We start from the raw sequence: 22,874 nt of genomic DNA on the forward strand, positions 1-22,874 counted from the left end.
AGGCGCGCAGGGCAGGGGATTTGTGCGGCGGGTCCGTGGCCGGTTGTCCGGGCGGGATGTTCCGCCGGCCCCCGCGTAACTTCCGCGGCCGGCGGCGAGCGGCCTCTAGCGGCAGCAGCGAGGAGGAGCCGCCCGTCAGTACCGCCCCGCCGCCAGCCCGCCGCCCTCCCTCCGATTCCGAGGGCGAGGGGGATCCCGGCAGCGCCGTTGCGTGTCCCGACGAGGGCAGGGACGGCGCGGCGGAGGGGCCACTGCCCCCGGAGGAGCCGCTGCCCCCTGAGGAGCCGACGGGCAGCCCCGGGAGCCGGCAGGAGAGTGGAAGAGGCCGAGGGCTGCGGCTCGCAGGAGCTGGAACCGGGGCCGGGCCGATGCGGGGGGGAAAGGCGCTGCTGAGCTTCGGTGGGGAAGAGGAGCGGGAGGGTAAGAAAACACGCGTAAAAGTACTTCGAAGGTTATGTACGTCTGTGTGCTTTTGGGTGAGAAGCTCTTGATCGTTTCTTAGAACTGGAGAAAGCCAGAGAAAATAAGCGGGGTGTGATTGCACGATTAGGATAGTTAACGATGGGCGAGCTTAAATAGCTGAAATGTAAATGTTCAATTGGCTCTTCCGGGCTGTTGCTGTTGTGGTTGGTCACAGAATCATAGAATCATTTTGGTGGAAGAGACCCTCAGGATCATCAAGTCCAACCATAACCCAACTCTGGCACTGAACCACGTCCCTAAGAACCTCGTCTGCATGTCTTTTAAATCCCTCCAGGGATGGTGACTCCACCACTGCCCTGGGCAGCCTGTTCCAATACCTCACAACCCTTTCCAGGAAGAAATTTTTTCTAATATCTGATCTGAACTTCCCATGGTGAAACTTGAGGCTATTTCCTCCTGTCCTATCACTTGCTGCTTGGGAGATGAGACCAACCCCCTCCATGCTCCAGCCTCCTTTCAGGTAGTTGTAGGCAGTGATAAGGTATAAGATCTCCCCTCAGCCTCCTTTTCTCCAGGCTGAACAGCCCCAGTTCCCTCAGCTGCTCCTCATCACACTTGTGCTCCAGACCCTTCACCAGACTCGTTGTCTTTCTCTGAACTTGCTCCAACACCTCAGTGTCTCCACTGTAGTGAGGAGCCCAAAACTGACCCCAGGATTTGAGATGTGGCCTCACCAGCACCCAGTACAGGGGCACAATGAGATAGGTCAGGGCAGCACACAGGATTCACTTTGTGATGGACACAGACTGCAGAGAAATATACATCTCAACGGTGTGGTGCTGCTGTATTGGAGAGGCTGAGCTGTGGAGTTTTAAGTTAAGAGGTGGTGAATCTTGAGTGATAAAGCCATAAAGCTACGTAGACTTGATGCAGCCAGAACTTCAAAAAATGTGCTGTGCACATGTAGAGATTACATGCACTTCATTTGTAATATACATATATATATACATACACACATATGCGCTTGTACTGCTGTCTTTGCTGGTGTTACTCAGCTCAGAATAATTTTGTTTTATCTGCGTAGGTGAAGAACTTTTTAAAATTAAAAAGCCATCCTTCAATGAGGTAACCTTCAGAATTCAAAAGAAGGACAGTGTATTGCCTGCACAAACAGAAACCGAAGAAAGCAAAAGTAAGTTATTTTTTCAGATAAATATTTTATGTAATAATTATGAAAATGTATTACAAACTCTGTAAGTGAAGAGTAATGTACAAATACAGCTGTTAGGTATTCCACTTGTTAATTGAACCCAGGATTAAATTTATAATGTTGCTTTAGAGATTTATATTTTTAATCTATCTGTGCTGAAATGGTTTTTCATGTGATCTCGATAAAACATTATCAGAACTTGGAGGCTGTTCTTGAGAAGAGCTGGTTATGCATAATCCCTGTAGTAGCTAAGAGTTAATAAAATTCTGATAAACTTATATCTCAGCATCACTGCTTATTGCTATCATATTGCAGTTTGAGCTGAGTTTTTGCATTAATAGGAAGTATCAGCTTAGTAGGATTTTGTTTCATAAAAATTAAGATAAATCTTAAACTTTGCGTTGTTAAACTATATGCTGTTACTGCATTTGAAATATTTTAATTGAATACAGTCAGTACCCTTGATTGTTCTGGTAGTATTCCTAGTCTCATTGAACTATAGTAAGGTTTCTATTGAGATATTTGAGGTTTGTGTGTTCTACAAATGTGTCTATAAGTTCTCTTCTCCTTTATTCCCCTTTTGATATCTCTGTTGATTCACAGATATACCCTAATCACTGTGCTAGATAAAATTAAATTAAATTGAGAGATAATTCCCTTTGACATTATGATTTAGATGAGATGGTAAATTTTGTTGGTAACTTCTTATAAAAGTATACTTCATACTTTTATAAAGGTGACATGTTCTGTTGTTCAGTCATCTGATGGTTTACTGAAGATGTGTTTGTAGATGAAATCTGGGTTTTTAAAGAATTCAAATATAATCAGAGACAGGACCTTTACAGTTTAAATCAGGAGTCACTCATTGTTAATGCTCAAAGACAAAACAAACCCACTTTCTCAATACAGTTTATGAAGTCAAGGGAGATGAATCCAAACATACTGTGAGCTGTTCAGATATTAATCGGTTGTCATCTGGGAGCTGATAACATTGCTTTTGTGCTTGTAAATGTAGTTCGTGTCTCAGAGGATGTATTAGTTTAGGACTATCACAGATGCTTTGATTCAAGACAAGGACCAGCTTGTAAATGACTGTCTTGGAGTGTTGGAAAATTTGACATGTTTTCATGAGGAGAGGTGGAGGTGGATCAGCGACCAGTCTTTGCTTCGATGGGGTGTCAATAGTTACTGGTAACCAGTTATGGTGCATCAGATTCCAGCAGCTGAAACTGAAATAATGGATCTTGCTTTTTTCCCCCGCCCCGATACAGAAATCTGTCAGTCGGAACCTGGAACTGGGAAGACCAAAGGCACTTGTGAAGAAGAGGAGGAGAAGGAGGATGAAAGTTATTCTTCACTAAGTGAGGACGACAACAGCTCAGACTCTGAAAATGAATCCAGCTCTCCACAGAGGAGGAAGGATTTACCACCAGGTTAGTTTCCTGGATTTTTTTTTTAAAAAGGAAGTTATTTTACAACATTGTTTTAAGTATATGACAAGATAAATGAGATGAATCACACTTGGCTTAAATAATTTAAGGTGCAGGCATCTCGTTTGTGTTGTATCTGGACTACCCTTCATCTGAAAGAATAGCGAAGGTTCACCACTATTTTTGTTTGCAAATGTTTGTTGTGTTTCTGTGTTAATTTTGGAAATGGATCAGAAATTATGACGATTGGCTTCAAAAGAAAGGTCGCAAAACCAATCCTGTGTAACAATGTGTAGATGTCTTCTTGAGATTACAATTTAAACTCATTTGTGCTGCCTGATTTGTAAACTTTGGATTCCTTTGTAAATTCAGTAAGTTTAGTAATCCATCTCTTTTGGGGAAATGGAAAAAAGGAGGACAAGCTAGTAGCAATTTATTTAAAAAAGTCTGAACTTTGTTTTTAGACCAAAAACCACTTCTTAAGGATGCTTTTCCACCTCCTTATATACAACATGGTAAGCTTAATAGAAAAATATCCTGTATTCTATATTCAGAATTCTACAGTGATCCTGAACAGTGGTGATTATTGACATTAGGAGTGATGCCGAGTGTTGCTTTTAGTCTTCTGCTTAGATTTTCTTATCTCCAATACAGGTAGTATCCCCAGTGCAGCTTCTATTGATGCTGCTCGCAGGAAACGTCACTTAGCCAGGACCCGGGCCAATTATCTTCCTCTGGATGTTGCGAACAGTCATCAGGTCTCTCAGAGAAGAGAAAACAGTGATTTAGAGAGTGAAGATGAGTCCGATATGAAGAATCTTGATTTTGTTCCTAAAATGAGAACACTTAGGCAGCGGATGACTGAACACATGGGTGAGTTTGTGCTGTTTCTCCCAGTGGTTGTGGCTTTGTTTTACTGGTGTCTGGGCAATTGTAGGACTTGCCCAGTGAAGAGCGAGTGCAGCAGAAGGTTTCACTCCTTGGCAAAAGGCTGTACAGCTGGTGCTTGATGCTTGCATGGGACGTTAATCTGGTTTAGGTCTCACTAATGTGGTGATGGAGGATGCTTTGAGAAACGTTTTAAATTATTTTCGGCTGCAAAAAAATTGCCTTGTAGGAGGCACAGCATTTGGTGTGAGTGAAGTCGCTGTGGTTTAAGACAAACTGTCAGACGTAAGTTTTTAAAATCCTGCCTCCTGCTTCTGGTCCGGTCTTCCCAGTGCTGTCCCTGCATTGACGTTATGGCTGTTCTTGGAAGTGGGGAAAAAAGCCAACAACCCAGCCCTTCAGAAAGAAACAAACCTCGTGGCTTTTCCGTTGCTTTTCTTCCTCTTATAGCTGCTTACAGTTTTGTTTGTGAAGCACTACTTTACCAGAGTTGTAGACTGGTTTTCTTGATAATTTGAAAAGGGGTTAAAAGAAATCTGTAACTGTGAGCTGATTCTGCCTAATGCTAAAGAGATATTTTTGTATCTATAGTAGAGCATGCATTTTAGAGCACTCAAAGATTCACTGTGTATAATGTCACTGTGTTCTAGTCTAACTGTACTTATACTCTTATTTATATGTATTATACACAGCTTTGCTTTGAGACATAAAAATGAGGTGTTTGTGCTTCTTGTAGTGCAGTAGTAGTTCTCTGACAAACAGTATATTGGGGGAATTGATTTTGGTGTGAATTCTACAAATTCCTCTAGCAGTTTCCAAACCTTCCTTGCCTTTCCATTTGGAAGTTCTCCATCCACATTTTTTTTTAATCTTCTGGGTTTTTTTTTGTATCACATCCCAGTAATGGTTGGGACAACCATTGTTGCTTTAGAAGGAGGGGAAAAACAGATGGAGGATGTAATTATATCTAATAATGATTGTTTTCACTTCCAGTGCCTGTGGGTGATGAATCAAGTGAAGATGAAGCACAAATGAAGTGGGAAGAACAGCAAATAAAGAAAGCTGTTAAACTATCTCAGGTGACACGTGCTTTCCTAACCATTGGAAGATGCTTTTCTGCTTATTGGCAAGAGAGCTTGTTCTGGAGTACAGTCATATCTCCTACCTGCCCTCTTGTTAGAGAGGTTTTTAGGAAGTTACACCCTAATTCTTCAGAGAAAAGGCAATAAGAAATAGGGGAGGATGATAATGAGAATCTGTAATCTCTGTCTAGCTGTTCAGAAGCAGAGTATTGTTGTCTGCCTGTATGTGATGGAAAATACTGAAAAGCAGAGGATTAAATTCTGAACCCTGATGTTTTTGCTACTCTGCAAGGGATCCTGAAAGCAAGAGTATGCAAATAATACAAATGTCAAAAAGTCACAAGGCAAAAATGATTATTTTAGTATGCTAGATTTCTGTTGGGTGATAATCTGGGAGTGCTTTTTGCAGTTAAGCAGAATTCTCTCTTTTTTTTTTTTTCTGGTAAATAATTAGTAAAAATAAACTTTGTATCTTCAGATGAGCTGGAAGATTTGTTTCTAGCTTGAATCATGCTAGGAAAATCTAAATAACCAGTTCTTTGCTTCAGAATAGATGACTGCAGAAACTTCTGCCTGTTAAATGGGAGTAGTTAGAGATCTGGGAGAAAGTTGCATTTTTCTGCTGCTGAATATCAAATCCACCAGGATTGGTGTTCCTTGGTCCTCCATACTCATTTCTGGAAAAAGAAATAATTTCCACTGTTCTGGAAACTGCAAGAAATTTTAATGGCAGACCTTGTTAGTCATGGACTTGATTGGTTCATCTGCATGTGTTTTGGCTAGATTTTAATATACAAACTTCTACTCGTTTAGAATGCAAAATGTCTTAATTTAGAAGCCAAAATTCAGTTGAATGTTTTTTTAGTTATAATTACAGTTGAATTGTCATAATGAAAAATCTGCCTTTTGGCCACTGGCTTTGTCAGAGGGCAGTATTCATATTTAGTGGGGGAAGGAAATGAGAGACTGTGAGAAAATAGAATATTAATGGTTAATAGGAAGCAAATAATTTATTGTAAATATATTCAGGTAGTTTTTAAAAGGCAAGATAGGAGTAAAATCAGATATCACTGCTTGGCTGTAGTTTATTTCTACATTTTATGTTAAGAATCTTAATAGGAGCAGTGTAGAAGCATATTAATAGCTTTCAATAATGCATAGTTTTTCAGACCAAGACAGCAGCTTAAGTGTACCCTAAATTATGGATTGCTTTGTGCTACTTAGATGTTTATGCACTATATTTTTTTTAAGGCAACATATTTGTGCTGTTTTTTCGTACTTTGTTTCCCTTGGTTTTGGTTGTACTTTTCTGTACAACTTTTCCTTTACTTAATTTGAAGATTGAAATATGTATCTTTATGTCATACACCCTGCGTGTTCGGTCGATACATCTTGTGGATCTGTAGAGCTGCAGAGGGAACACTTGTGTAAATGACGTATTAAAAATTAACACTTAGCATTCTTGTAGGAAACTTATGATGGTGTTTCCGTGCATAAATCTCGACCAGCTAAACCAAAGTTTGATCCCTCTGTTTCTCTACCGCCTGTGAACTTGGAAATTGTGAAGAAGCGACTGACTGAACGGTAAATGCTGCTCTTATGGACTTGACTTCTGAGTTGTATGAGTTTTTATCAAAGAATGAGAGATGACAGCCTTGAAGTCTTATTATTTTTCCAGAGTATTGGAGGATTTTTTTGTTTGTTATTTCATGTGTCCTATGGCTGTTACGTTGTCCTGTAGAATGCTACAAATTTTCAACTTTACCTGGCTATGCTTTGTTTTATGGGAGCGTTTGCAGTTCAAGAGTGTTTTATCATCTAGAACTGTAGCGAGTAAGTTAATTTAAACAGCAGCAGCTTTTTCTGCTTGCTCGTAGTTTTTGCCAGGAGTGTTGGTTCAATATTATATTTGCCCAGCAAGTAAAACTTCAACCAGGGCAGAAGGATCCGGCAATCCCAGCCCTCTTATGGTGGTTCTTCTACCAGCTGCAAAAATAACTCAGTATTTCCTAAAGCAGCAGTAAATTCTCTACAACCTGTTCAGGCAAACTAGAACCTGCCTTGATTTTATTTTTCTTCAGTCATGCACCATGAATCAGCTGTTCAGATAAGTTTAGACAAGTAACGTTATACAGCTGAATCATAAATGTGCGCTATGGACTTGTCCTGAGTTCTCTCCGTATGTGCTTTGCTTTGTGCAGGTCATCATTGACCTGCTTATTTAAAGAGTTGCAAGTAAATTGAACTCAGTATTTTTGTGGAATTGTATGCTTTCTTGGCCATATTCACTGAAAGGAATGAGTTAAAGGAAGTAGGAATTTATATACAGAATCAAATAAGAAAAATAAGACTATCAAGAGTGGGAAATCTACTTGGGAAACATGAAGAAGAGGGAACCTTTTTGATGTAAGCTTTATAAATGTATTTAACATGCTAAATGCTGAAATAGCTTTTATTTTAACCCCTAGCACAGTAGAGAACAATGGCTTAGCTCAGTTATTTTCACTGAAAAATGTTTCCTGCTTCAGGGAAGCAAACTAAGTTGTTCTGTTACAGGCTTGCTCAAGCTCAGCAAACACTTGAGATATGTAAGGAGGGAAGGGGGAGGCAGAAAAAAGGAAGAAGCAAAGTTGCAATATATGTAAATGTTCCCGTGCTACTTACCTAATAATTAGTGACAGCTGTAGATGTGGGTTCCTGGGCTTTGTCTCCCAGTGGCAGCAGGAGTCCTCAGTTGGTTTGTATTTAGTAGTGAGTGTGGGGTGAGCGCTCATAGGTCCTGCGATCCATGCAACTTGTATTAAACTAGTATGGATGTGCTTGGTGCTGTAAATCGGCTAATTGAAGAAACTTCTAAAACAACAAAAAAAATGGTTTTAAAAAAAAGCATCCTTTATTGCACATCGGCTCCCATGGGGATCATTCTGCCTGGGGGGGCTCCGAACAATTCCCATACACAGGCTATATCTGCACAGATCATACATATTCATAACATTTCCAAGAAATCCTTTGCATATGCATTACATTCCTTTGTTATTTGTCTTGTAACCCGCTTGCATTGGTGTCACCACCTTATCTTCTGAGAGCAATGGCATTGTCTCCTAACCTGCTCCTGCTTATTTTGACAAATACCATTCTTGTGACTTAATGTAGCAAGCGCCCAGCACCTAACATCTGTGAACCTTATTTGTATTAACTTAGTAAATGCCTAAAATCTATGACCCTTATTCGTATAGACTTATTTTATTACCAGTTGCTGATTTTAGGTATTATGCTGACATGAGCTGTAGTTTTTCCCAGATTACATTGGGTAGAATTTGTTTCATGTGCTATCACAAAATCTGGCTCCTTATGTTTTTTGGAAGCGTGGTGTCTTGAGGGATCTAAGTAAAATCTCAGTGGTGCTTTCAAAACCAGCGTGATGTTAGTGACATTTGAGTCTCCAGAGCATGATGCTTGTCCATAGCCCATCCTTCTGCAAACACTCGCATGGGTAGATCTTTCAGTGCTGCTTAGGTCAAATGTGAATACTATTATTAGCACAGGCAAAGATTTTGTATGTGGTTATAATGGGAAAAATGGTTTGGAATGCATCAGCTGTTAAATTGGCAATAGTTTTAGTTGTCTGCATATTGTTTTTTAGGATAACGTCATTACAGGATGTGCACCGTGCCCACCAGAGGGAATATGAAAAGTATATGGAGGACATTGAAAGTTCAAAGATGACTGTCCAGGAGTTAGAGAAGTCTTCAGATGCAGCTATGAATTACAAATTCTACAGGGCCATGAAAATATATGTAGAGAACTTGATAAACTGTTTGAACGAAAAAGTATGTATATTTTCCTCTCAGTTTTTTGTTTTTTTTTTTTTTTTTTAGATGGTAAAGGTGTGTTCTGTCAATAAAAGATACATGGGTTTTGTTTGGAAATGAGGGACAGCAGTCAAAAACCACTTCTATCAGAAATTTTAATCTAACAGGAAATAAAATATAGGGAAAACAAATCAACCCTCACCTGAAGTGATGATCAAGCCTGTGTAGGGGTACTGACTTGAGCTGTGAGCTCACCTAAATTCTTTTGGAATAATACAAAATGTTATTGGAGAGAGTTTTCAGCAGGTTTAGTAACCAGAGTGCACTGAAGTTGAATGAGGGGTGGCACTTAAATTCACTTTGGGAATTTCTCAATGTCTTTACTCAGGGTTACAGAAAGTCATGTTAGGTTGAAGTTGGGATTGAATAAGCAGAACTCTGTGAGAATTTGTTTATGTTACTGGCTGCATCTGTTTCCTGAACTGCAAACCTTGTGTATTTAAAGAGATGAAGGTTGGGAGAAGGGGAGGAGCTGCCTAAAGTTGGGCCTCGGTGAATGTAAACTGCTTGTATCCTCTATAGATAGTGTTATCAAATCAAATTTATGTCACTTAATGGCATCACAAAGAGAACAAGTGTTAATTAATGAATACATTGTCTTTAATGGCTAGTGGCTTGAAAGCGAACTAAGTGCACCAATAGTGTCCTATTGAACCTTTTGTATGGAGTCTTAGGTTGTCCTGTGATGAGCACCTGGCATTTAGGTTGTATTTTTCAGTCTTATAAAAAAATCCTGAAAAACTCTGATGACCAGCAGCATACTTTTTGGTCCATAATACTTTGGTTCTAATTTTGTGGCTATAGTGAAAACACATGGAAACTGTTTTTTTGTTAATTCTTTGGGGATTTTAATTAATTGAAAACATGATTACTGTTTACTATCTTTCAGCTGAAAGACATTAATGATGTAGAACTGGCTGTGCATGTACTTCTTCAGCAAAGAGCCAGGAGAGTGTTGGAACAAAGACAAGATGAGCTGAAAAATGAATCTGCTTATATTCAGCATCTGACAAGTTAGTATGACATTAGAAGTTATTTTGTTATTGAAACATTCACTCTTGGAGCAGAAATATAGTTTCCTTTTGGATGAAGTTTTTCATTTCCACCTTTGATCTCCTTTCCCCCTTCCCGTTGTCAGCAGGTTTGCTCTGCTATACCTCAGTTGAAATCCTTACCTCAGGAAGGTCCATAATACTGTTTTTCTTGGTTTAATAGTTGACATAACATGACCAAGTACTTTGTAAATTTTTAGTTATTCAACTCAGCGCTTTCCTATCAATATTTAAAAAGAAAAATGGAGTGAGTTTTCCAGTAGGTATTTAGTTGGAGAAAGCTTGCTGATGAAGGATTCTGTGAACATCTGAAAAAGCAGCATTTACTTGGCAACATCACTTGAACATGAGTGTCTTTAAGGTTGTCTGTGCTCAGAATAGGGATTTCAAACTAGAAGGTGATACGTATGTGAAGGGAAGGGCACGAAGGAACAAGCCTCTTTGTGTAACGGTTTTATCTAAAACCATACTGTGACTTTGTAGTTACTGTAGGAAAAATAGTGACAATTTTCTCATATTTTCTTTCCACACCAATGTGCTGTTTGTGTGCAGTGTGAATCTTTAGCTGCTGCTTATAACAACAAACTAAACCTCCCAAACCAAACTCTTTAGAACTGTTTAGGCAAAACTAGGAACAATATGCTTGGAGCTGCTGGGTACAGATGGAGGCCAGATGTACCAGTTTCTGGTAGCTACTAATCACACAGTTCTGTCTTCTCACTACATGGGATAAACTGCTGATTAGAGAGTGCTGGCAGCCTGTACAGTTTTGTAATGTGGTGTAGTGGGCTGACAGCAGCTGTTCAGAAGGAAAGGTTAATGCCATGATAGTTACCTTTAAAATTATTTTACTTCCAGCTCATTACAAACTGAGAATGTACTTGGATATTTAACAGTGCTTTTAATTACTTTTTATGTTCCTAGTTATATTTAATATAGTGGAAAGCCTGTTTCTTCTTCTGTGGTAATACTTCAGTAGTAGCATGCTTTTCTTTTTAGCATGTTGTGCAGGTATCAGCCAGCTTATAGTGACACAAATGAATGGTCTAACTAGAAAATGCTTCTAGTTTCTATTTCTCTGTTGGATTCAAGAGTCATAGTGGAGTAACTGGGGTCACACAGTCAGTGACCATTCAGCAGGAGACAGCGAGGAGCTGACTGGTCTTGAAATCTAAATGCAGTGATTTTTTTTGAGTAGTGTAATTTCCATTACAATGTTGGAACTGAACCTCAGAAGTTATTTATTACAGGGATTCATTTTTGACATACAGATGCAGATAAATCCCTACACTTGCCTTTCCCACTGCCAAGAACCTGCTGTGGAAGGCACAGACTTCCTTTTGCAGGCTTGGGGAGCAGTGAGCGTTGACTGGAGTGTCAACAAACTCAATTTTTTGTCATCTGCTACAAGGGAATACGCATGTCAGACTACATGCAGTTAACAAGTAATATGTAATGTGCATTATTCTAGAGACTGTTAGAGTTTTGATTAGGAGGTTTGATTTTTAATTTGGCTGTTTTCAAAATGAACCATAGAAGGAGAGTCGGTGTTTCCTTATTGGGAAAGTAGGAACTTGAGAATCATACCATTTTGGTTTTGGCTGTTTCTGTCTTCTGATAGGTGGGAATGACAAACCGACTAATGGCGGATTGGAAGGCGATGAGAAGACACAGCTTTGGGAAATGTGTGAACATCGAAGGTAGGTATCTGTCGTGGCTGAGACGGACAAACAACATAGACCAAGTTCTTTGAGGATGAAAGTAGCAGATGCCATTTATTACCACAAGTGCATTTTTATACAGTTTTACCAGTTCATGTGTCTTTTCACTATTGGTTACAAGTTACGGCAGTAACATCCCATTGGCTACTTTTGCTATCATCAGTGTTACTCTTCTGTTCCCTTCTCTCTTACTGGTACATCCTTAACATCATTGGATCTTTGTGTTGATTTGAATCTGAATGCTGATAGATCTTGTTATTTTAAATTAACAAGTCTTAAGTGAGGCTATTTACAAAACTATATGACAGAAGCTTTTTCTGTCTTGTAATAATAAATAAAATTATGGCCTTATACAGAAATATATTTTTGTATTATTGTGTACGTAGCAAAAAGTTAAGCAGTATTGCTGCTGCTGGGAGCGGTGGTGGTGGTGAGTGAAGCAAAGCAATATCTGGCTCTTTGCCTGCTGGCAGTGTTGGCCAGATACTACATTTTGCATATTAGAGTGTTCAGAGACTGCTACTTTTTTTTTTGTCGTTTGTTTTTCCAAAGTTATTGGGAGCTTTGAAAGGTTTTCAGTTTCCTTGATGCCTCAACTCATAACTGTACTTTGAATTGGTAAGAACTTCAGCATTTTAGTGGATGAAAAATGATACAATGAAAAATTCCACTTGAGGCAATTAACCTTTATGCTAGTTGATGTAAATAACCATGTGAAATTATTTCTACATATCATTTTCGTATCATATATCATTTTCCTGTGGCAGAGATGCAAGCTGTTGGTTTTGCAGCCTGTTACAATTCTTGGTGTCGTGGCAATAGCTTTTTGAGCCCAGCTGGTGCTTGGGTGCTGTCACAATTTTGATGTGATCCAGAACTTCGACGTCAGACTGAGAGCTCAGTTGTTTCCTGTACAGTAAAACTGTCAGAGACACTGTCCAGTACCATGCTGGATGTTTAGTGTTCCAGGTAGGATGAGTTATTCACCTCATCAGCAGGAATGAGGTGAAGTTAAAGGTTATTACATGGTTCATAGGGGTGATCAGAGACCTTTATGTCAGTTCCCAAAGCCTCCCCATCTTCCACAGCTTCTGTGTCCTGGTTACACAGTTACTACCGGTCCCTGACTGCGTTTTCTTAGGCTGTTGGTCTCAAAGCTTGATTTTAGTACATTTTTTGAAGTTGGATTATTTTTCATTAAACTTCCTTCTGCATACAAGGGGAAGATAACTCATCTAGTTCGTTACAAAATACAGGACTCGCAGACGGCAAGCGAGAGAGTGTTCGGGAGAAGCCGATCACCACGAGGGCATGTCGAGCGATGATGAGCTGACTCCGACAGAGGCAACCGAGTTCCAGAAGAGCAAAGGTTGGTGACAGCCTTACTGTCATGTCCTACAACAAAATCTCCTCCTGATATAATTTTTAATGATTATTTTTTTTTTCAGAAAGGTGAAGAGATACTTCATTTGAGATATGTATTCTTAGTTACACAGTGCAGAATGGAAGCATATTCAGACAGTTCCTACAAGTGACTTGGGAAGATTAAATGTATGGTTGTAGCTTTCCTTTGGTGTGAGTTACGGTGGGCTGGCATTACACATAGCTGTTTCAGCTGGAAGTAAGCTCTCCTAGTTTATGCCAAAGCTGATCCAACAGTACTTGATGAAATGCTACAATGCATTTTGTAGAATCAGTTCATTTTCTGAAGATAAGGTCAATTAAAAGTTGATGTTTCAATCATCTTGAATGAGTGGATGAAGAGGAGCAGGGAAGGCATAATACCTTTTCTCTGGATAACAGCAGAAGGTGTTTCATGTCTGCAATCTTACCGCTGTGGTGTGAAGTTTGAAACAGTGGTTGTATAAATCTATGGAATAGATCATGAGAAACTTGCCTTTTCTGGTCTTCTGACAGTATTTCTTTCTGAAACTGGATTTTCCAGGGAGCCAATTTTAAAACCTGCTTTGTGTTAGGTGTGTCAAAGATAAATGACAAATGCAATTATCATCCAGATATTTCTTATGTCCTATAGGTATATAAACTCAGCTTATGCCTCAATAAGTTCTGTGATTGTTTCTTTTTATTCCCAATGAATATTATCCATAGATAACGTTTTAGAGGATAGTAGGAAAATCTTTGAAGATGTACATGCAGATTTTTGTGACATCAGAAAAATCCTGTTGAAATTCCAGGAATGGAAAGAGAAGTTTCCTGACTCTTACTGTGATGCTTATATCAGTTTCTGCCTACCTAAGCTATTAAATCCGTTGATCAGAGTTCAGCTAATAAATTGGAATCCTCTTGAGGTAGGTGCATAATTTGGCTTCATTTCCTTAAAAAAATTGTGTGTGTTTGTGTATTAATGTATGGGTGACCCCTGTGCTTCTGGGTATTGCACTGCAAGGGTAGCTATAGTCAGTAAAGCCTGTTGTGAACTGAATCACCTTTGCAGACTTTTTTTCCCTTATTTGTCTTCGTTAATTGGTGACATGTGTGGCTCTTTCTGGCATCTCAAAGCATGTCTGAGCAAAGGCTGTTTGCAGGGAAGACTTCTGCGTGGGAACTCTGTTACATGGGCTGTAGGGATGTTCCAGAACCCAGGATAAGTAGGTGAATAGAAGGAGAAAGTCCATCATTTTAATCTGTATTAATATGAAAAATGAAGTGTAGTTCTTCCTATGCATAGCACAATGCATTAGAAAATAATAGGAATATTATTGGTCTCAGAAATTGAAGCATGTGGTTGGAATCTTCTTAGCTTTCTCATTTGCGCTTATCTCCAGCCACTTCTGCAACAGTCCATGTACAAATGATTTCTTCTCTTGAGTTCTTTGAAGACACTTAAACAATCCCATCCTTTAAATTCAGGCTTTTCCTGACTGGCTGTTTTGGTCTGTTCAGTGATGAAGGGGGCTCTGAAATTAAGAACTGAAGTGGTATGACTGGATGCATTTTTGCATGGAACTTTTCTCTCAGTCCTGACCAGGTGAATAACTAACAGGAATGATATTTCAGCAGACTTGTACAGAGCTGGAAGAGATGCCTTGGTTCAGAGCTATAGAAGAATTCAGTGATGCCAAAAACGTATCTGAATCAAAAAGGGACGATGATCCTGATCAAGAAATTTTGCCAAGAGTGATTGGAAAAACTATTCTTCCGAAAATTACAGGTACAGTAAGATTGTCTTGAAAATGTTCACTGCAGCTTGGCAATCAAGCCTTAAATAAAAGTGCTAGCTATCAAATAATGTTAAGTATGTAATGATGCTCCAAAATGTAGTGATTATGTAGTTCCATGGAGTGAGCCTAAAGTAGCCTCTTCTGAAGATCATTGTGAGATGTTTAGCTTTTTTATATGTTTATTTATATTACATTTTAATGCCTTGAAACTGAAGTGGGTGACCACTTGTATATTGTGAATGAAATTAATTACTGGGTTTTTTTTCCAGCATTTGTGGAGAATATGTGGGATCCTTTATCCACTTCACAGACAAAGAACCTCATACAGCTTTGCCGTAACATCTTTGAAAAAAAAGCTCTTTCCAAAAGTGATTGCAGTCGAGGAAAAGAGGTAAAAGCTTCTGTGGTACTGGGGAAAGGAGAACTCGATCCACTGCGTGAGCTTTGTGTGTGTGCTCCTATGGGCACTTAGAACATTGTCCTGAAGTTGTTTGGTTCTGATTGTTTGTTTTATCACTTTATGTCAAGAAGATTTAACTGTTGAAGATGCTGGGATATAGGACACTCTTGAGGCAGAAATCAGTTGCCGTTCCTAGAAAAATTCTGCCTGCATCTATCAAAAACCTGATCTGATCTTGCTTCACTGCAATGACAAAGAGTAGAATTTAGATTTGCATTTAATTATTTTCAAATTGGAGCTTTAAATGCTAATAATGCTTCAGTGTTCAATTCCTTAAGCTTTTATTTATAAAGTAGATCTAGAATTTTCAAATTTGAAAATCCCCAAAGGTTAATTAATTGTCTAGGGGAAAGATTACTTCATAGTCTGAGCAATCTTTTAATGATTACTTTTATACACATAGTCACTCTAGCATGGCCTTCTTCAGCTTGGTTTGAGATCTATTCTGATGGAAATCTGGAGGTTTATCAAGTATAAAACTGGTGAAAACAGTGGCTATTTAGTCAAGTGGTACAACTGACGTTAGCCAAGATGCTGTTTGTCCAGAAAGTAAACCAGAACTTTAAATTGAAAACAAAAAAAGAGGCTTTAAAGAAAATGTAGGTGGCAATCTATGGCACCTGAAAGGATGTTACCTAAAAACACATACTGTCCTAGCTATGGTGATTTTTTTTATGTACAATTTCACAGCTTTTTATGGATATTCTTTGTGCACAACTTATTTTGTTGTTTATCTATACAGTTTTCTTACTGCCTTGCAAATTAACATGCAAAAAAACCTCACTTAGGGACATAACTTCATCTTAAAAAAGAAAAGTCTTCTGGGTTAACCTGTAGGCAATTACAGTTGTGCTTTGTCTGCTCTTTTTAATATGTTCATGGTCTCAGTGTTTATTATGTACAAGTGGTAACTGTACTTAGCTCTAATTAACATATTGCACTTCTAGATGAACAAATAAGTTGTTATAAATGGCAGATGAAGTAATTCTTGTGAGGACACACTTCTTTTTGAGACCTGGTCTAGCAGAAGGTGTCCCTGCTCACGGCAGGGCGGGTAGAACTAGATGATCTTTTTAAAGCCCCTTCCAACCCAAACCATTCGATGATTCTATGATACATTAATAATTCTTTTTTTAATAGGATTTGGTGAACATGGTTGTTCTAAGAATGAAGAAATCTGTAGAGGAAGATGTGTTTATTCCTCTGTATCCTAAAAGGTAAGGTGAATCTGGAACTTGAAAACAAATTTCTGCACCCTTCTTCCCCACACAGCTAGAGGAAATATTGTAGATATCCATTCACAGTTACTGGAACAACCATGCCTTCTACTCTTTTATTAATAAAGGAAAGGTTATAAAGCCCTATTTGCATTTATGAACTCTTTCTAATAAGAGTAACTCCACTGTCATTATGGTATTTGCTTCTGTAACCAAAAGTTTTCCAGTATATGAGATCCACAGTGTGGTTTTAGCAGAGCAACTTATATCTGTGTTAGTTTAGGTGGTCTGGTGTCACATATGTGTGTCCCCTGATTCCTCCTGTCACTCCTAAAAGAGTTTGTGTTGTTGATGCTTTTTACTGGACACTATTTTGAAGATGGGAATGAGTAGGAGTCTGCGAGATATGGGGTAAAGATACATCTAGGAGAGAAGCTTTGCTAAAGCTGCCATAGGATGTTTGGTTCTAAGTAATGCTGTTTTGATCTGGATCCATGAAATGCATTGTCTGGAAATAAAACTGTTTCCAAATGGTAATTTTATTGGAAGTTATTTCATAGTAGTTATGTTATAAGGGGTTCAAACTAACAGCTGTTTTCTTAGACCGTTATTCTGGCTGTGGCTGTCACTGCTGAAAGAATGCCAGAATTATTCATCAGTATCAGAGAGACTGTCTGTTTATCTTTGAAAAGCAAACAAACAAAAGTCCTTATTTTGCCTATTTTTTTTCTTCTTTTCATGACTAGTGCTGTGGAAGACAAATCATCACCATGTTCAAAATTTCAAGAAAGAAGATTTTGGTCAGCTGTTAAGGTAGATAAGATATACCTGTCTGTTTTGTTGTTGTTTTTTTCTTTCAAATCCATTTTAGTGAAAAAATAGTTTGCAGTCAGGAAATCCATCTTCTGGCAAGTCTGATTCCAGGGAGATTAATACATTTTTATGAGGATTGATAACAATTTCTCTCAGTGAAAGATGTGTTTGCTGTGCAACCTGCATGTGATGATTTAAGAATGAACTATAAGGAACACTTTATTTCTGTGTACCCAACTGGTACATCTTCTGCAAGAGGCTTTGATCTGACTATCTGTTTCTGCTGGTTCATTTTTTTCCTTAGTCAGCCAGGCCCATTGGCCTTACCTCATATAAATCAGTCATTGCTGCTCTGCTATTAATAACAAGTTGTCACCCAACACTATGGGGACAGAGAGGTTTTTTGGGGAGATCCTGGGCAGAATGATGATGACACTAAGTCAACAGAATTCTGTGATCAGCATAGTGCCTTATGATCAGAGCGGCACAGGATTTTATAATCAGAATCAACACAGCACAATTTTGTAAGAAGCACAGCACAGAATTTATAGCGCAGCTAATTTGTGGTTCCCAATCATCTGTACCCTCTGCAGATTGGGTCAAATCTTAGTATTTGGCCTGCAGTATCAATAACAAAACAGTCATAATCTTGACTCGAAACACATAAAAAGAAGATGAGTCACTCTTCACAGGAAGCAGAGGATGGTGGAGATGTCCCATGGTCACTGGTGGGTCTCACTGTCCAGCAGCAGTTCTAGTGCAGGTTGCCCGTAAGACTTGGAACTGCTTGATTTTACAGACAGTTCTCTGTGCGCTGTTACGCTTCCCTCTTCTGTGAGGGGTCAGCACCGCCAGGTGCCTGGGACCTTGGAGGCTGGTAAGGAGGGGAGTAGCCAGCCTGGTGCCCAGGAATCTTGAGGCTGACAGGAGGGGGAAGAAGAAATCTGTTTGGTTCATCTACTTTGTGCACAGGAACATCATGGACTGATGCTGAGGGTAAAGGGGCCTAATATATGACCAGCTTGGTCGCAGAGAATGGCCATTTGCCTTATAAAATGGTGTTAGTTATGCAAACACTCATAGAATCATTTTGGTTGGAAAAGACCTTCTAGATCAGGTCCAGCCATTAACCTAACCCTGCCAAGTTCACCTATAAACCATGTCCCCAAAAACCTCATCTCCTCATCTTTTAAACACATCCAGGGATGGTGACTGCATCACTTCCCTGGGCAGCCTGTTCCAATGCCTCACAACCGTTTCCATGAAGAAGTGTTTCCTAATATCCAATCTGAACCTCCCCTGATGCAACTTGAGGCCATTTCCTCTTGTTCTATCACTTGTTACTTGGGAGAAGAGACCAACCCCCTCCATGCTACAGCCTCCTAGGTGTAGACAGTGATAAGGTCTCCTCTCAGCCTCCTTTTCTCCAGGCTGAACAGCCCCAGCTCCCTCAGCTGGTCCTTGCTCAGTCTGTTGACTTGTTGTCACAACACTTTTTCTGGAGTGGAGGTGTGAATTCAGTCACCCCGTGGTAAGGAGTTTTGCAGCTCATCTATCTTTAAGCTCTTGGCACCTACTGAAACTAGTGTAACTCATCTGTGCTTCAGACTTCTCTCTGGCACGGGGACCCACTTCCATTGTCCAGCCCCCCATTCATGCTATCAAACCCCATTTTTCAATACAGGTCACCATCTTCACATTGCTTGTTGGGAATGGCCTCCAAACCATGTCCAGGAATTGTGTGGAAAAATACTAACTGGGCTGGGTGAGAAGTGAGCCAGGGACTCTTCCAAGACAGAAGTACAGATGATGGAAGTTCCATGTTTGTACCCCAGTATTGCCAAACTTGCCTAGTGTAGATGGCTCGTGTAGCTCAAAACATGCTGCTTTTTCACTGTGCTGTGTACTTTTCCTGATTCATGCTGGCCAGTGGAAGCACTCCTTTCTCTTTCATATATTTTTTAGTCATTCATGCAGTTAGAGGCAAGTGTCCCATCAGATAACCCAGGGAAATGTGCAAAAGGTTTTTGACTTTGTGAGTGCTTTTTGACGGGTGACTGCAAAGATAGCAGGTTGTATGTCTGTGAGGGTAAAATACCTCGAGCTTAACGGTTACTTTTTCTGAGTTAAGGGAAAAAATAGTCATGTTCTTACATCAGACTAAAAAAATGGCAATAATTACAAGGATTTCTAGTGGCGGGTTAACAGAGGAGAGCTCTCAGTATGTAATAATACTGAGATAAATTAAAAAAATAAAATCTTTGTGCTGCTATGAACTGTCTTGTCTGTAGCAGGTCTAGTAAATCTTTTTATTTCTGTCTTGGATTCTCTGAAGGTTTGCTTAGAATTGGATGCCACTTGTTCTTGGTCTGTATTGGTTGCAGGGGGAGTGTCTTAAATACTCCTTCCTGCTTCCAGGCTTTCAGATTTGACTGCTGGCTCCTCTGTGAAAAAAATGAAACATGGTTGTGTTCTGTACTTAGCAAATTTTTAACCTATCAGAAAGGCAAAATGTTCTTCCCAACCTTGGGAGGTCATGTATACACATATCAGTGTACAGTTCATATGCACATGTAAAATGAATTATCATATGCGATTACTTACTATACACAGCTTATTAGTGGGTAACTGAAAGTAAGTTTGGAGACTGTGGATCCTGGGTCTTGAGTACTTAAATTGGTTGGACATAATTATATCTTTTTGTCTTTATCTTATATAAAATTGTAATGTTGTGTTTTAGCGCACTTGCAGCCACCAGGTAAACGTTTTTCTTCATTCCTGCAGCTGCTGTCCAATGTTCTTCTTTGGGACGGGATTGTACAAGAAGATACAGTCCGTGATTTGGGGCTGAGCAAATTGCTGAATCGTTACCTTCTTCTGAACCTCTTAAACACGCCACCAGGGCTGGATAATATAGAAAAGTGTAAAAAGGTAAAAGATAACATGTACATTGGAAAAGGGTATATGCCAAAATTTATTTTCCATGAAGAGGGGTCTAAACTGAAGGTGGAATACTAAAAAAAAAAATAAACAATGCTTGGAAGTTTTTAATTTTTTATGACCTCAGTGCATAAAAGCATTTGAGAGCAAATATTGGTCCCTAAGTTCTTAAGAATAACTACTTGTAGGGGTAACCAATCTTGGTTTCAAAGAACAAACATGCTGTTAATAATGACTGAAGATCCCCAAAAGAGAAGTCCCCGTCAGAAGTGATATGACTTGATTATATTGAATGACTTTTATTTTTTAAACTTTTCCAAATATTCCTTGGGTGAGCAGGTGGTAGCGTGCCTCCCAGAAAGATGGCTCCAAGATCTTAAAAGTGGATCGACTCTCCCTGAGTTACGGAACTTCTGCCAGCACTTGCTGCAGTGTGCGCGTGCGCTACTCAAGAAGAACCACAGGTAGTTTTCCTTTGGATTCAAGCACTTCCCTATATACTTTGTGTTAAATATTTATTAAATTGCCTAAGCCTCACATACTGGACACTTTCAAGGATGTTCTAGTCACATACAGATAGATAAAACAGAAGATGGAGTTTGTAATGCCAAGGAGTTCTTCTGCAGTTCTAGTTTTATGTGATAGTTTGGGGTGCTAGATGTGGCCAAGGAGGGATACCCGACTCTTTAAAATTAATAAACACAAAGTGTTCTGAAGTCAGGTACATAAATGTGTTGCTATATCACAGTTTTCTTTATTTTCATTTTATTTTATAGTAATGAAACAAAAGAAGTTCTTCTCCTTTTGGTGAAAGTCAAAGCTCTGCATATTGTTGAAGACTTCATTGAAAAGCACAAACTTGAACACCTTGAATTGATCATCGGGAAATAAAAATTGTTGAAGCATCACTTACATTACTGAGACAAGCCTGATACTCACACTAAACCAGTTCTAATATGCAATTTAATTAGTGGATCGTACCTACTCAAAGATGCAGTGGTAATCACCGTCTTCTTGTTAAATACTTGAGGGATTTTTGTTTGTTTTTCCCAAATGTCTTCTACTGCCATCTACTCCTAGGTTAAGGATTCTCTTTAGAAGTTACAATTGTCAAAGTGATGTTTCAGGCATTCCAAAACTTAGGATGATGCTTTATTGCTTTGCCCTTTTTGGAAGGGTTCCTGTAAAGAACGGAAGTGCCTGTGAAGTTTATCACTGGTAGCAAGTAGATAGTTTTACCAGCAGTTTTCAGTATTAATTGCAAATATCACTGACTCAGGAGTCATTGAGCTCTTTTAACTGGTGGTCCACAGTGATTTTTTTGGTAGGGTTATTTTTAAGCCGTCCCTGGTGAAAAAGAATTCGTCACGTTGCAGGAGTTTTGACCCTGAGACAGGAAGAAGAGAAGTGACTGTGCGGATGAGGATTTGGATGAATATTTATTGATGGTAAATGTGGTTCGGTAAGAAGTTGCACAAGAGAACATCTGGGGAAGAGCAAGCACGTTGTGAAGATGATGTCAGATGGGCATGGTTTGGCACCCGGTACATATGGAAACCATGTACACTGAGCTGGAGTTGTCACATGTCTCACTTTATCAGGCTGTTAATACCAGACATCTTGATCATAAGTACAAGAACAACTTGAGTTCCCTTCTAGTAACTGACACTCTAGGACAGTTTGCCTTTTGCTTCCCAGTAAGACCTACTGAACCTTATTTCATAATCCCTTATTAGATTTCTAATGTTTTATAACTTTGTATATTTGCAATAAATATTGTTATAGAATAACAAGGATGCTTTACTATAGAAACTGTAGTGTGTCACAGACTCTATGTTTACTTGTGGCTATCTCTCCAGAATCTTCTGGGACTAGAATTTAACTCTTGCAGACTTAATCCCTGTGATTTCTTTTATATTTTTTAAAGTTAAAAATAATTTTTGTAAAGTATTTTAATTGTAAATAGCTTTGATCAGTGTTACAGACAAAAGATGACATTTAAAATAATTGTTTTATTTTGAAAATAAAGTAAAAATATTTTGCTGCGTTAATGAATCCTACAGTTCAATTCTTTAATATGTAACAAGAATGTTATTAGAAGTATGAAGGAAAACCCTCAGACACTATTAGTTCATTACCTTTCGCAGTTATGTTGCAAATCCTGCTTTCTAATAATGGTGAATTTATGTTGCTTTTCCTCAGCAATAACTGATCAGCAATCACCACAAGCTCCGTGACCTCACTGCTTTTCTCCTCCTCTGTCTCATCCCAGCTAAAGGTCTCCCGTGAAGCAACCAGCTTTCTGCTGTTAAAGAAATGGAACAGATGTTCTATCACTATTTAGCTCTGTGGATGTTGTTTTTTTTTTTTTCTGGTAGAAAAGTTACTTGTAAGCATGGGAAGGTGGCTACCACTTCAGCTCAGAGCTCCTTGTGTGCTTCTACTACAGAGACAGTTTTATGAAACCTGCTGTTCCAGAATTGAGAACCTACTTGGACACTTTGAGTGCTTCTTCATGCATCTTACACCAGTTCATGTGATTTGGCTTAAACTGGCTCACTTCTTCAAACTGGGATTTCAGAGC

General features: G+C 39.1%; 1 protein-coding gene across 2 annotated transcripts; it reads left to right on the forward strand.

The window, feature by feature from the left end:
* On the forward strand, nt 1-22,341 carry GCFC2 (GC-rich sequence DNA-binding factor 2). Of its 2 annotated transcripts, none has more exons than XM_065835774.2 (18): nt 1-420; nt 1,508-1,615; nt 2,905-3,066; nt 3,718-3,936; nt 4,945-5,030; nt 6,502-6,617; nt 8,677-8,863; nt 9,795-9,918; nt 11,579-11,657; nt 12,935-13,047; nt 13,788-13,987; nt 14,697-14,850; nt 15,130-15,251; nt 16,461-16,537; nt 17,284-17,350; nt 20,135-20,281; nt 20,630-20,754; nt 21,067-22,341. In XM_065835774.2, exons 1-18 carry the CDS (start codon nt 57-59, stop codon nt 21,179-21,181), a joined length of 2,565 nt encoding a protein of 854 aa, XP_065691846.2. In that variant the 5' UTR covers nt 1-56; the 3' UTR covers nt 21,182-22,341. The 2 variants fall into 2 exon arrangements, with proteins under 2 accessions (XP_065691846.2, XP_065691847.2); XM_065835775.2 differs by having other exon boundaries at nt 14,700-14,850.
* Nucleotides 22,342-22,874: the final 533 nt, after the last annotated feature.

The sequence above is a fragment of the Patagioenas fasciata genome, chromosome 3, assembly GCF_037038585.1.
Source record: "Patagioenas fasciata isolate bPatFas1 chromosome 3, bPatFas1.hap1, whole genome shotgun sequence".
Classification (NCBI taxonomy): domain Eukaryota; kingdom Metazoa; phylum Chordata; class Aves; order Columbiformes; family Columbidae; genus Patagioenas; species Patagioenas fasciata.

Coding starts and splice junctions, on each gene's coding strand:
- GCFC2 (XM_065835774.2), top strand. CDS start 57: ATGTTCCGCCGGCCCCCGCGTAACTTCCGCGGCCGGCGGCGAGCGGCC. Junction 5,031..6,501: donor AAGCTGTTAAACTATCTCAG/GTGACACGTGCT, acceptor GCATTCTTGTAG/GAAACTTATGATGGTGTTTC. Junction 16,538..17,283: donor ATTCCTCTGTATCCTAAAAG/GTAAGGTGAATC, acceptor TTTCATGACTAG/TGCTGTGGAAGACAAATCAT.